The 13,411-nt window shown below is 37.3% G+C and overlaps 1 protein-coding gene across 1 annotated transcript in view; it reads right to left on the bottom strand.

Moving 5' to 3' along the window:
- LOC103513652 overlaps positions 1-13,062 on the bottom strand; it is a gene marked incomplete at its 5' end in the record, with an annotated part of 16,823 nt that extends 3,761 nt beyond the window's left edge. Inside the window, 3 exons of the mRNA XM_008478499.3 lie at positions 5,006-5,231; positions 12,554-12,748; positions 13,017-13,062. Of these exons, the coding sequence (XP_008476721.1) occupies positions 5,006-5,231; positions 12,554-12,748; positions 13,017-13,062 (467 nt within the window). The remainder of the gene's footprint in view (positions 1-5,005; positions 5,232-12,553; positions 12,749-13,016) is intronic.
- Positions 13,063-13,411: the final 349 nt, after the last annotated feature.

The following is a 13,411-nucleotide window of genomic DNA, read 5'->3' as shown; positions in this document are numbered from 1 at the left end:
AGAGAGAGAGAGAGAGAGAGAGAGAGAGAGAGAGAGAGAGAGAGAAGAGAGAGAGAGAGAGAGAGAGAGAGAGAGAAGGAAGGGAGGGAGAGAAAGAGGAGAGGGAGAGCCTCCTTAATGCCTGTAAAAAAAGACCATCTTGAAATTAGATTTTTTTTTTTAAATAATTAAAAAAGGGTAATAGTAAAGTAATGAAAATTCTGATATAGGATTTAAACATAATGATTATAAAATTGATTGGAAAAATGTCATGAACACAAGTCTAATTATTTTCACCAGCGAAAATGGGATCATAAAATAATAATAATAATAATAATGGGCCCTGCTTGTTGTTAATCGATGCTGTTGGCAGGAGGTGAACCCGGGACCTTCCGCGTGGCAAACGCGTATTGGGCATTTTTGTAGAAAAAATGCAATGAACGTAGGAACACTAACGAGTAGGATTTTGCTGTCGCGATAATGGTGGGACTCGAACCCGGGACCTGCTGAGTGGCAAGCAACGGCATACTGATTCAATTGTGCCTTCAAAAGTTCAAAGTTTCTGCTACTAAAAAAGACAAATTCAGATTACCGACTTTTAGTAAGAGGTCTCAATAACAACATGATTGATGATTTATGAAGACAGATTGGCTTTTAATTTATTTTTCATCTTATTACATGCTCATTTTCTCATGTTTAAGGTCGCTTTTCCTTCAGAGTAACCAAGGTGGAACATGTCTAACCGAGTTTTCCGGGACGGTCTCGGATCGTTCTCGGGGAAAGCTCGGTCAGGTTTGTTTCCCATCGGTAAACTAAACAAATCACAGGCGGACCTGACCAGGTGTAACTGTCAGGTCTACCTGATAGTGAGTGACAGGTCTAATATCGCCCACACATATTCCGACGGTCTGACAGACCAACCGTGGGTGGACTGCATAAGTAGGAATTCCTAGAAGCAGTAGAGAAGCGTAATACTCTGGGGGACTTAATATTTCTAAAGTTGAACAGACTGGACTTAATTCAAAAGTCGACCAAGTTTATAGAAACGTCATTCCAGGAGCCTCCGTTGTTCTCAAATTGTTCTGAACGTTTTTGTTCAAGTCGACTTTAAACGTCAGAACTTGTTTAAGTCATACTTAGGGGTAAGTCCTGCTCAAGTTCAAGAAACATACATGCAAAGGGTAACTGCGAGGAAAAGTTGTTTTGGGAACCAAAACTTTCTTCACCTCTTCACACTCAGGTAAATAAATTTCACAAGAAGTTATTTTTGGTCAGATCTGCGAGGGGTCCTGTCAATTTCATGTCAAGTTTTCAGATGGAGTTCTATAAGATTCTATGGAATTTCGGGACTCCAAATTTTCGGATGGCATTTTGTGAGATTTCATGGAATTTCAAACTCCGAATTTTTGTGAGATTTTCGTGAAATTTTAAGTTTGAGTACAAGTTTTGATGTTTTGTAATGAAACTGTCTGAGATCCCTTGCTATTTGAATGCCAAGTTTTGAGGAATTCTGTGAGATGCCTTGGATATCTTGGAATGTCTAATTCCAACATTTGAGACGAAATCCCAATCTAGGAAATGCCCAAGTCCGTCTAGTACCTCACATTGGGTGACTGGAACGGTACCTGTCTCCGAATAGCCGGATTTGGCGACCTGAAGCCATTGCCCGCTCCGCCCTGCGGCTTCCTCCTTTTTCCTTCCGGTCCTTTTACTTCTTTGACTTCCTCCCCTTTTCCTCATCCTTTCTTCTCCCTTCTTTCAGACCTATTTCTACGTCTTCTTCTCTTTCATCTCCCTTTCTACCTACATGGTTGTTCTTCCTTTCGGACCCTTTCTTATTATTTTCCTCCTTCTTTCCAATTTCCTTGACTTTGTTTTTTTTTTTTCGCTTCTTTATCTTCTGTAGGCAATTTAATTTAAATGAGAGTGCACGACACGATTATTTGCAGAACGACAAGTGGGGCCTTAATTTCGTCAGAATTTCGTTTTTGGGGAATGGTGCCCCGTTCGGGGACCGACGCAATTTTTCCGACGTAGGTAACTTGGCAAAGATGTTTGTGAAAATGTGTACGTATAGAACGCAAAAACCTGATTATTATTATTATTTTTATTTATTTATTTATTTATTTATTATTATTTTTTTTGCGGTTTTTTGCCTCCAAAATGTTTCTTAGATGCCATAGAAAGCTTCCCAGTCAAACCTATTAAAAGAAGAGGAAGAAAAAGAAGAAGGAGGAGGAGAAGAAGAAGAAGAGGAAAAAGATAGAAAGAAGAAGGTGGAAGTGGAAGGTTATTATTATCTCTATTATTATTTTTATATCTATAACATTTAAACATTAACGAACATTATTTTCTCCTCACACATTTTCCCACGTCTGTGCTTCTTGGAAAATATACTCCATATTACTCCATGAAATAATTCTAAGATAAACAGAAAGGTAATAGAATCCATATCATGATAGAATTATTTCTATTCCATTCTAGGTATTCAGAGATAAATAAGTAATAGAATTCATATAAGAGTATCATAATAGAATTATTTCTATTCTATTCAGAGATAAATAAAGGAGTAACAGAATTCATAAGAGATACTCTTAATAGAATTCGTATCGCATATCATACGAGGGTTTCAACAAAGGAAGCTCGCGTAGTATAGGTTTCTCATTGCCATTATCATAATCTAGCAACTTGATGGCAACTTAAAAGTTGCAGCAACTTTAGAAAGATATAGGTGTACTGGAATTCAAATAAGAGTATCATAATAGAATTATTTCTATTCTAGTCAGAGATAAATAAAGGAGTAACAGAATTCATAAGAGATATTCTTAATAGAATTCGTATCGCATATCATACGAGGGTTTCAACAAAGGAAGCTCGCGTAATATACATAGGTTTCTCATTGCCATTATCATAATCTAGCAACTTGATGGCAACTTAAAAGTTGCAGCAACTTTAGAAAGATATAGGTGTACTGGATGGATCCTTTTTCTTCCGTCTCCTTTTCTCTCTTCGTTTTTCCCTTTGCTCTGCTCCTTCCTCTTTTTTTCCGACATTTTATTATTCCTTGTGTTCTTATTTTTCTTCTTCATCTTTTGTTTTTCCTGTTCTTTTTCTATTTTTCTTTCAGCCTCTAAACTAAATTCACTTAGGTATTATGATGTCCTCGTCTATTTCTCCGCGCTACCACCCTGTATGTACTTAGGTTTTAAAAGAAAATAATAATTCTGTTAAAGAATAGAAAACTACGAGGAAACTAGATACTGAAGTACCTACATTCCTACATACTGTGTGTCCCAAAAGCTCCAAGATTTTTCAAAATTCCAAATGTGTTATTGTCTATTTCTATGCATGTTAAAATAGACTGAATCTCTTTCGAGTCTCTAGGCTTCTTAAGAATAGGAAGAGGGCAATGACCAACCATTTCTGACATTCAGGTTCGACTCCCAGAAAAGGCATTTTCAAACAAAGTTACAAAGATCGGGCAAGACTTTTGATACATTCTGTATACAGGGAAAAAGTTTCTTTCCTGATACATACTGTACACCATTTCTTATCAGATAACAGTTGAGAAACGGTTTTAAAAGAAAATAATAATTCTGTTAAAGAATAGAAAACTACGAGGAAACTAGATACTGAAGCATCTACATTCCTACATACTGTGTGTCCCAAAAGTTCCAAGATTTTTCAAAATTCCAAATGCGTTATTTTCTATTTCTATGCATGTTAAAATAGGCTGAATCTCTTTCGAGTCTCTAGGCTTCTCAAGAATAGGAAGAGGGCAATGACCAACCATTTCTGAGATTCAGGTTCGACTCCCAGAAAAGGCTTTTCCAAACAAAGTTACAAAGATCGGGGAAGACTTTTGATACATTCTGTATACAGGGAAAAAGTTTCTTTCCTGATACATACTGTACACCATTTCTTATCAGATAACAGTTGAGAAAAGAGGAGGAAGTGTTTTATTAAACAAGTTTTCTAAAAACATCTCCCTCCCTCCCTCTCTCTCTCTCCCTCTCTCTCTCTCTCTCTCTCTCTCTCTCTCTCTCTCTCTCATTCTTCTCCCTCCCTCTCAACCTAACCTAACACCTAATTAATATTTTTATTGATCTAACTGCTAACACAGCCCTATTCCTTTGTTTTCAGGTAAGCCTCTGGTCTATTGAAAGAGAAATTAACATGTATTATCTACCTACCCAACAGTAAGTACCCACAGTCATTAACCTAACATTTGAATCGTTCCCAAGAAGAACGGCCTATGTGAAAATTTTCGATTTTTTTTTCTTTTTTAATCGGGACCTATAAAATCTCCTTGTTTCAATGCACTAATCGGTTTTGGGGTGAGAAAATCGGAAGTCGTTTTTTTTCGACAAACTTCGTGAAGATTCAAGTAAAATTTCAGAAGAATAACGGCCTATGTGTAAAGATTATGCCTCAGGACAGGGTGTCCCCTTTTCCCTCTCTCTCAACCTAACCTAACACCTAATTAATATATTTATTGATCTAACTGCTAACACAGCCCTTTTCTTTTGTTTTCAGGTAAGCCTCTGGTCTATTGTAAGAGAAATTAACATATATTATCTACCTACCCAACAGTAAGTACCTACAGTCATTAACCTAACTTTTATAAAAAAAAAAAAAAAAAAAAACACATAGGCCGTTCTTCTTGGGAACGATTCATTTATTAAAAAAAAAAAAAAAATAAAAAAAAAAATCGTAAAAATTCTCGCTCTCAAGTCAGACTGATGAAACAAATTCCGACCAATCAAATGTTTGATACTCAAATGCAGCTTAAGAGCCAGTATTTTATTTATAAATACGACCGATCGCCTCAAGCGGCCCTATTCACTTACCCCAAAGGCCGCCTAGGGGCCGATCCGCATCCGGTAACATTCTCCACACCATCACACGCGCTAATAAACTCATTGAAAGCCTCCCCTCCGCCGCACATCTGCAAACGGGGCCGCCCCTTGATACATTGGAAGTACTTGAATACGGCCGATGGCCTCAAACGGTCCTATTCACTTACCCCAAAGGTCGCCCGGGGGCCGATCCGCATCCGGTAACATTCTCCACACCATCACACGCGCTAATAAACTCATTGAACGCCTCCCCTCCGCCGCACATCTGCAGACGGGGCCGCCCCTTGATGCATTGGAAGTACTTGGAACAGTCGCTAGGATGCTTGTAGAACCGCACGGCGTCCAAGTCGTATGCAGGGTTGCCAGAGACCGGACACGTGAAGCCGAGGAAACCTGTGAGAAATGGCAACAGGGCATGGTTAAAGTTTCGTCATTTATGTGCAGAAGTTGTTATTGTTTACTTCAATGGGTTTCGTGCGCAGGGTTGCCAGTTGGACAGGTACTGAAAACTGAAACCATTGGAAATCTAAGATGACGCCTTCTCCTCCTCCTCCTCCTCCTCCTTCTTCTTCTTCTTCTTCTTCTTCTTCTCCTTCTCCTTCTCCCTCTCCCTCTTCTTCCTCTTCTTTGTCGTCTTCTCCTCCTCTTTCTTCTTGTTCTTTTTATTTAGAAAATTTTGATAGAACAAAGAAACAGACAAACTAAGTGCAATTCAGCCCGCGGGGGATTCTGCTGTTTTTTTTTTTTTTTTTTCAAATTGCAACCGAATAAAAAAAAAAGAAAGACAAAAAAAAAAAATTTTTTTTTTTTTTTCAAATTGCAACCGAATAAAAGAAAAAGTAAGACGAAATAAAGAAAGAAGGAAGGAGGAGGAGGAGGAGGAGGAGGAGAAGAAGAAGATGAATAAGACGAAAAAATGAGAAGAATAGCATGAGATTGAGGACAAAAGAACGAAGACAAAAAGTAGAAGAGGAGAAAATCAAGGTAATATTATGAATGAGGAGGAAGGAGAAGAAGAAGAAGAAATAGAAAAAGAAGAAGAGGAGTTATTAGTAGGAGAGACAGAAAAGTAGGAAGAGGACGAAGAACGAGAAGGGAGAGAAGGAGGAGGAGAAGACATAGTGGAGAAGGAGGGGAGGAACATGGGTGAGAAGGGGAGTGGAAAAAACCCTACACGAGGATGTATAAAACATGGAGAAAATTGCAATAAAAAATTCTGCACACTCCAGAATAAAAAATATCTGCTTTTCGCCATGTCTGGCTCTCTCTCTTTCTCTTACTCATTCCGTCCCTCGTCCTATCCTTTTTTCTATCTCCCTCTATTTTCCTCTCTCTCCCTCTCACTGCATTTCTCTCCCTCTTTCTTTCCTTACATGTTCCCTACTTGTTTATCTTTACCCTCGCTCTCTTTCTTTCTCTCTCTCCCTCTCTCCCTCCCTTCCTCCATCTCGCACTATCCTATTTTGTTCTCTTTCAGTTGTTGCCACCTTTCTCTCTCCCTCTCCCTCTTCTTAATAGTGGAGAAGGAGGGGAGGAATATGGGTTAGAAGGGGAGTGGAAAAAACCCTACACGAGGATGTATAAAACATGGAGAAAATTGCAATAAAAAATTCTGCACACTCCAGAATAAAAAATATCTGCTTTTCGCCATGTCTGGCTCTCTCTCTTTCTCTTACTCATTCCGTCCCTCGTCCTATCCTTTTTTCTATCTCCCTCTATGTTCCTCTCTCTCCCTCTTTTTTTCCTTACATGTTCCCCACTTGTTTGTCTTTATCCTCGCTCTCTTTCTTTCTCTCTCTCCCTCCCTTCCTCCATCTCGCACTATCCTATTTTGTTCTCTTTCAGTTGTTGCCACCTTTCTCTCTCCCTCTCCCTCTTCTTTCTCCCATCCATCTCTCTAACTATATCCTATTTCGCACTCTTTCAGTTGTCCACACCCTTCTACTCTCTCTCTTTTTCTATCCCCCCCCTCTCCTCCCCGCTATTCGTTGGCTTCTTTCCATTTTCTGTCTCCCTCCTGTATCGTCGTCTCTTATCTTGAATGCAAAACCCTTTAGCTCTCCCACACACACACACACTTGGGAAAAAAAACTCCATCAGCAGAAATAGAAAAAAAAGTGAGTGAGAGAGAGAAAAAAAGAAAGAAAAAAAAGACGGACGTATAAGAAGAAAAAAGTAGACGAAGAAGACGTAGAAAAAGAAGAAGAGCACAGAGGAGAGAAAGAAGATTAAAAACAAGAAAAAAGTGAAGGAAGGAAGAAAAACAAGAGGACGACAGAGAAGAAAAAGACGTAAAAAAAAGAACAAGTAGGGTAGGAAGGGGTAAGAAAACCCGCCCGTCCGTGTCCTAGTTGGCCCCGCATCACTACCAGAGAATTGAACTGTCATTAAAATTCATGACATCCAATACGAGTAACCCTCTGACCTTCTTTTCCCCCACCCTGCCCTAAAGCTCGTGACAGATACGGAACACTTACGACTTATTTCCAGAAAGGAGAAAATGAAGGAGGGGAAATGACGGAGGAGAAGAAGAAGAAGGGAGAGAAAAAAGGAGGAGAAATTGAGAAGAGGGGGGGATGGAGAAGAGGAGAGGGAAAAAGGAGGGATTGGAGGGGAAAAAAGGGAAGTATGGAGAAAGGGTTATCAAGAGAGGGAAATCTTTTTAACACTCTGGTCCCAGAATTCAGAGCCGGTGCGACCTATGCTTCAGCTGTGATTGATTCCGAGCTCTCCTACTTACCAGGTGAGCGCTTCGACCACCACGCCGACCACGCCTAAACTACGTTTTCTAAATACCATTTTTTCCCACCATATTTTCATCAGTAAAGAATTCTTTTTAAAAAAACTTACATAACAGATTTTCTTCCGTAAACAATTTATTGAACCGTTTCTCTCCTGGGCCCTCTTACCCCATTCTACCCTACTGCACTGATCCTTGGGATAAAGAAATAAAACCGAGAAAATCTTATTACTAACACTTGCCAGAGAAAGAAAGAGAGCAGAAGGGGGAGAGAGAGAAAGAGAGAGAGAGAGAGAGAGACTTTTGGTTTTTCTTTGGCTACACATACATATTTTAAATTATTTATGGGATTGTGCTACGAAACTGCACCTCCTACTTACCAGGTGAGCGCTTCGACCACCACGCCGACCACGCCTAAACTACGTTTTCTAAATACCATTTTTCCCACCATATTTTCATCAGTAAAAATTTCTTTTTAAAAACTTACATAACATTTTCATCCGTAAACAATTTATTGAACCATTTCTCTCCTAGGCCCTCTGTCCCCATTCTACCCTACTGCACTGATCCTTGGGATAAAGAAATAAAACCGAGAAAATCTTATTACTAACACTTGCCAGAGAGAGAGAAAGAGAGCAGAAGGGGGAGAGAGAAAGAGAGAGAGAGAGAGAGAGAGAGAGAGACTTTTGGTTTTTCTTTGGCTACACATACATATTTTAAATTATTTATGGGATTGTGCTACGAAACTGCATGTCTGATTCTCTCTCTCTCTCTCTCTCTCTCTCTCTCTCTTCTATCGCCTCCCCTCTCGTTTTATCTCTTCTCAATTACGTGGTCTGTTTCTTGCCTTAATTTTTCACCTTTCTCTCTCTCTCTCTCTTCTCTCCTTTCTTTCTCTCTCTCTCTTTTCTATCGCCTCCCCTCTCGTTTTATCTCTTCTCAATTACGTGGTCTGTTTCTTGCCTTAATTTTTCACCTTTCTCTCTCTCTCTCTCTTTTTCTTTATCATTTTCTTCCACATTTTGTCTTTCTAACGTTTCTCTCCATCTTTCTCTTTCTCTCTCCCTCCCTCCCTTCCTCTCTCTATCTCTCTCCCTCCCTCCCTACAGCCCTGATTTAATCTTCCTCCTATTTCTCATCTCCCTCCTCCTTCTCCTCCTCCTCCTTCTCCTCCTCCTCCTTCTCCTTCTCCTCCTTCTCCTCCTCCTCCTTCTCCTCCTCCAAAAAAATAATGAAATAAAACAAAAACGATCCGATAAAGTTGAAATGAGAAGAAAGAAAAAAAAGTCCTTAAAATTCTCCTTTTCTCCCTCCCTCCCCACTTGTACCTACTTCCCATGTCCACCCCTCCCGCCCCCCTGCGTTACAGGTACATACTTTCTATCTCTCCAAAAATAAAATATAGTTGTAATGATAGTAAGGATAATAATGATAATAAGTAATAATCTTAATTTAATATGATATTAATAGTAATAATTGATAATAATATTAGTTAAATAATAGAATATAATAATAATATAATTATAATAGATACTATAATATACGAAAATAATGATCTACTAATTATAATGATCACACCTATGATAATAATATAATAATCATAACTGATATAATATATCATATTAATAATAATCAATCTCATCAAATAATAATAATAATTCTAATACTATATAATAATAATAATATTACAATATATCATAATAATAATACTCAATAATATAATGAATCATAATATACTGATAATCATAATAATAATAATAATAATAATAAGGTATATAAATAATAAATATATAATAATAATCATTCACTCATTCTACTACTACTCGTCTCAATATCATTTCAATATCACATAATAATACATTAATCATAATAATAATAATAATAAATAATAATAATAATATATATTAATGACGCATTAATAATAAATAATAATATAATATATCTCATAAATAATAATAATCATAATATATATTAATAATAATAATAAATAATAATAATAATAATAATATAATACAATAATAATAATAAATAATAATAATATAAAACTAATAATAATAATATATATATAATAATAATAATAATAATATAATACCATTAATTAATCTAATAATAATAATAATACATATAATATAATAATAATAATAATAAATATAATAGCTAAGAATACATAATAATGATAATACATAATAATATAATAATAATAATAATAATAATAATTAGAATAATAAATAATAATAAGAATAGATAATAATAATAACTAATAATAATACTAATAATAATAATAATAATAATATTGAATAAAATAATAATAATCATATATAATAATATAATAATAATAAAATAGATATATATAATAATAAATAATAATAATATAATAATTCCCTCATAAGTTTATATGGACAATACGCCTCGTTAGTTTTCATATTTATCGCTGACTATTAATTTAAAAAGATAGATATATCTTTGTGATCAGACCGAGTTATAATCCCGTAATGATCCTTTCCCTTTATCCCTCACTATCCGACCATCTTGGTATAAGCTCTCGGTGACATTGTTGAGTCCTTTTACGAAACTTTAATTTTAGAAAAAAAAAAATCCCAAGTTTTTTTATTCTCAACTATATATTCACTTGACCATCAAAGAAGGAGAAAGAGGAGAGAGATGAGTAGTAGATAGAGAATGAGAAGAGAGAGAGAGAGAGAGAGAGAGAGAGAGAGAGAGAGAGAGAGAAAAGAATTACTTATACCTGGAAGTTTTTTCGAGGATTTTGAGAAAAAGAGATAGGTAACGCAATAAGAAGAAGAAGGAGGAGAAGGAAAAAGAAAATAACGAAGAGAAATACGAGTACGAAATACGGAAGGTAAAAAGAAATAAGAGAAACACTCGTAATAAGTTCATACCTACATACCCACACAAAATCAGTCCCTCTTTTACCATTCTTAGATCCCTCAAATTTCCCACCCCACTTTCTTCTTCTGCCTTGGTGAAAAGAAAATTATGCACTCCGACGAATGAGAACAATATGGGGAAGGAGAGAGAGAGAGAAAGAAAGAGAGAGGAGAGAGAAAGAAACGAAGGAGAGGGAGAGCGAGAGATAATAGAGAGAAAGGTTTGAGAGAGAGAGAGAGAGAGAGAGAGAGAAAAAGAAAGGAGAGATGAATTTTCACAAATGGAGTGAATCGCGGAAGAGAAGCGAGCGCTAGACATTAGAAAGCCGTTCCCAAATATAGTCGCTTCAGCTGTCAACAAATTTCTCTCTATCGATCAGCTCAAAAAGGCAACGTAAAAGCTAGTTGCTAGTTCCATACACAAAAAGCCTACTCCGAGACTTGGGTGTAGAGCAAATACATAGCTCTAAAGGAGGGGTAATCTTCTACGAATCTAGCCCTGGCCCTGGCTGGATTATGGATAGATCTAATAAAAGAAGAAGTGTGCAGGAGAAGAAGAAAATGAATAAAAGAAGAAGAGGGAAAATAAGGAAAAGAAGTACAATTAAGAAGATGAAATAGAAGAAGTCGAGAAAGCAGAAAAAGTAGGCACTGAAATCATATGATTCAAAACATCTTGTTGCGACCCAACCTTTAACTATGAAAAGCAAGTTCCCAATCAACCACAGCTTGACTAAAATAACGGGCTTGAAAATTAGACCCAGCATTAATGCATTATACGACCCGAACAGAAAATTTGTCATGCGATCCAAACAAATAACAAATGCAGAGAAACCACAAAAGAACAGCACTATGCACAAACCACAGAAGATAAGATACTAAGCCAATTTCGAAGAAGAAGGCACAGCTGAGAACAACTGTGGCTGGAAATTTATCTAATGAAAATGTTGGATAACATGATAACAATTATAAATATAGCTCTAATAATAACAATAGTGATAATGTTGATGAAAGTAATAAATACATATAGAAATAATAAAACTAATAATAATGGTGATGATGTTGATGACAAAGTAAATATAGCAATAACGACAATAGTAATGCTATTGATAGTGTAGTAAATATAGAAATAATAAATCTAGAAACAATAGTAATGATGATTGTAATAATAATAAAGACGAGTCTAATAATGATGATAATAGTAAGGATAGTAATGCTAACAACAATAGTATCAAATTTAATGAGCTTCAAGAAGGCGGAAAAGTTTAATAAAGTTCCCGGTAGCGCTGAGAGGCAACCCTCCCATCAGAAACAGGAGGAAATAAAGTTTTTCGTAGACAGAAGGAGTGTATTATTCCTTAGACTTATAGCGATGTTTATACGGAAACTATACACAACATATCATAGACGTATACGTATGTCTATCTCTGTACAAAGACTCTGCTCAACTTAGTTCGTATACAATATACATACATAAATGAAACACAAGTTACATTTATGTGAAATGGGGGAATTTGACTAGATTCGTAGGACCCAGGGTTGTTTGCCCCTACATCTAAGCCTCGGAGTGGGCGGGATTGGACCAAGTTTAATACCTTGTGGGGCACACATTAGTGGTTCAATGAACTGTAGAGCTCACGCAGAAAAAAGACCCGTGTGGAGTCCCCCATGGTCGGAACGGGTTCAAAATCCAACGAGTGAAAGTCCTTTATGGGCCAAACATGTGTACCGAATTTCATCAAAAAGGGACAAACCGTTCATGTGTTATGGCGACACAAATAATATTGAAAAGGGTTCTCTTCAGAGACCCCTAACGACCCTTTTCTTAGCCCAGCCACTCACTATCAGGTAGACCTGACAGGTACGCCTGATCAGGTCTTCCCGATAGTGTGTGTGCTCATCAGGTATCAGGTAGACCTGATAGGCGGACCTGATCAGGTGTACCTGTCAGGTCTACCTGATAGTGAGTAGCTGGCCTTACCTTCAGCGTTACAATTGACGACCTGACACAAATATTTGGAAAAAGCTCCTCTTCGGAGACCTCTAACAGCCCTCTTCTTACGAAATGGAAAGTCAAAAAGTCTTACCTTCGGCATTACAATTGGCGACCTGATCGGGCCAATCACACTGCACGGATTGTTCGTTGAACGCCAAACCCTCCGGACAGTCCGATATAAATCCGGCCCCGTTGGCGCAGTTCAAATATTGGCCGCACTGGTTTTCGTCACCTAGCTTGTACATGCCGAACTGATGAGGGCACTGGTCCGTGGGGTTGGGGGGCTCTGAAAATGAATAGAATCGCCTGTTAAGGGCCTTTCCCACTTGCCGTTCGGAAAAAAATCGTGTCGTGCGTAAGTGACCAAGTGGGAAGTGGGAACACTCTCATTTAAATGACATTGCCTATGCGTAGAAGCTAGTTTTCGTCAAATAACGTTAAAAAGACGCTAACTTTGGTTAGAAAAACTAGCTAATAAATGGGGACTTTTCAAAAGAAATTCCTGTGTGCAATGTACAGTGTACAGGACTACAGCACCCTTCAGTAGTACTCACGTAGCCCAGTGCGTCCTTCGCAGTCCACCTCCGCAGGGTACTGGCAGGGAAAATATTACGAGATACAAATTCATATGCGAAGTTTGATGAGCAGAAATATAATGCATCATTCATAATTACAAGTCATACTGGGTGTCTTATGGAAAGAAGAAGATGATAAGGTGTATCTGCGGAAGCTTGCGGGTATCCCGCTAGTAATATAAATAGAAAGTAACTGTTTCATTACAAAATTTCACTAGTAAATGGTATCTTCAAATTAAATTCCAAGGGCAAGGAACACCTAGACCCTTGACAAATGGAGTGTGCCTGAAGGCATGTAAATAAAATACTCTGAGTCATCCTGTAAGTTTACCTGCTCAGGAATATGTTAAAGATGTTTACAGGAGATTATTTTT

The sequence above is a fragment of the Diaphorina citri genome, unplaced genomic scaffold (assembly GCF_000475195.1).
Source record: "Diaphorina citri unplaced genomic scaffold, Diaci psyllid genome assembly version 1.1 scaffold41, whole genome shotgun sequence".
Classification (NCBI taxonomy): Eukaryota; Metazoa; Arthropoda; class Insecta; order Hemiptera; family Psyllidae; genus Diaphorina; species Diaphorina citri.
Note: the sequence above shows the minus strand (reverse complement) of the source record. Positions and strands in the feature narration are given on the sequence as shown.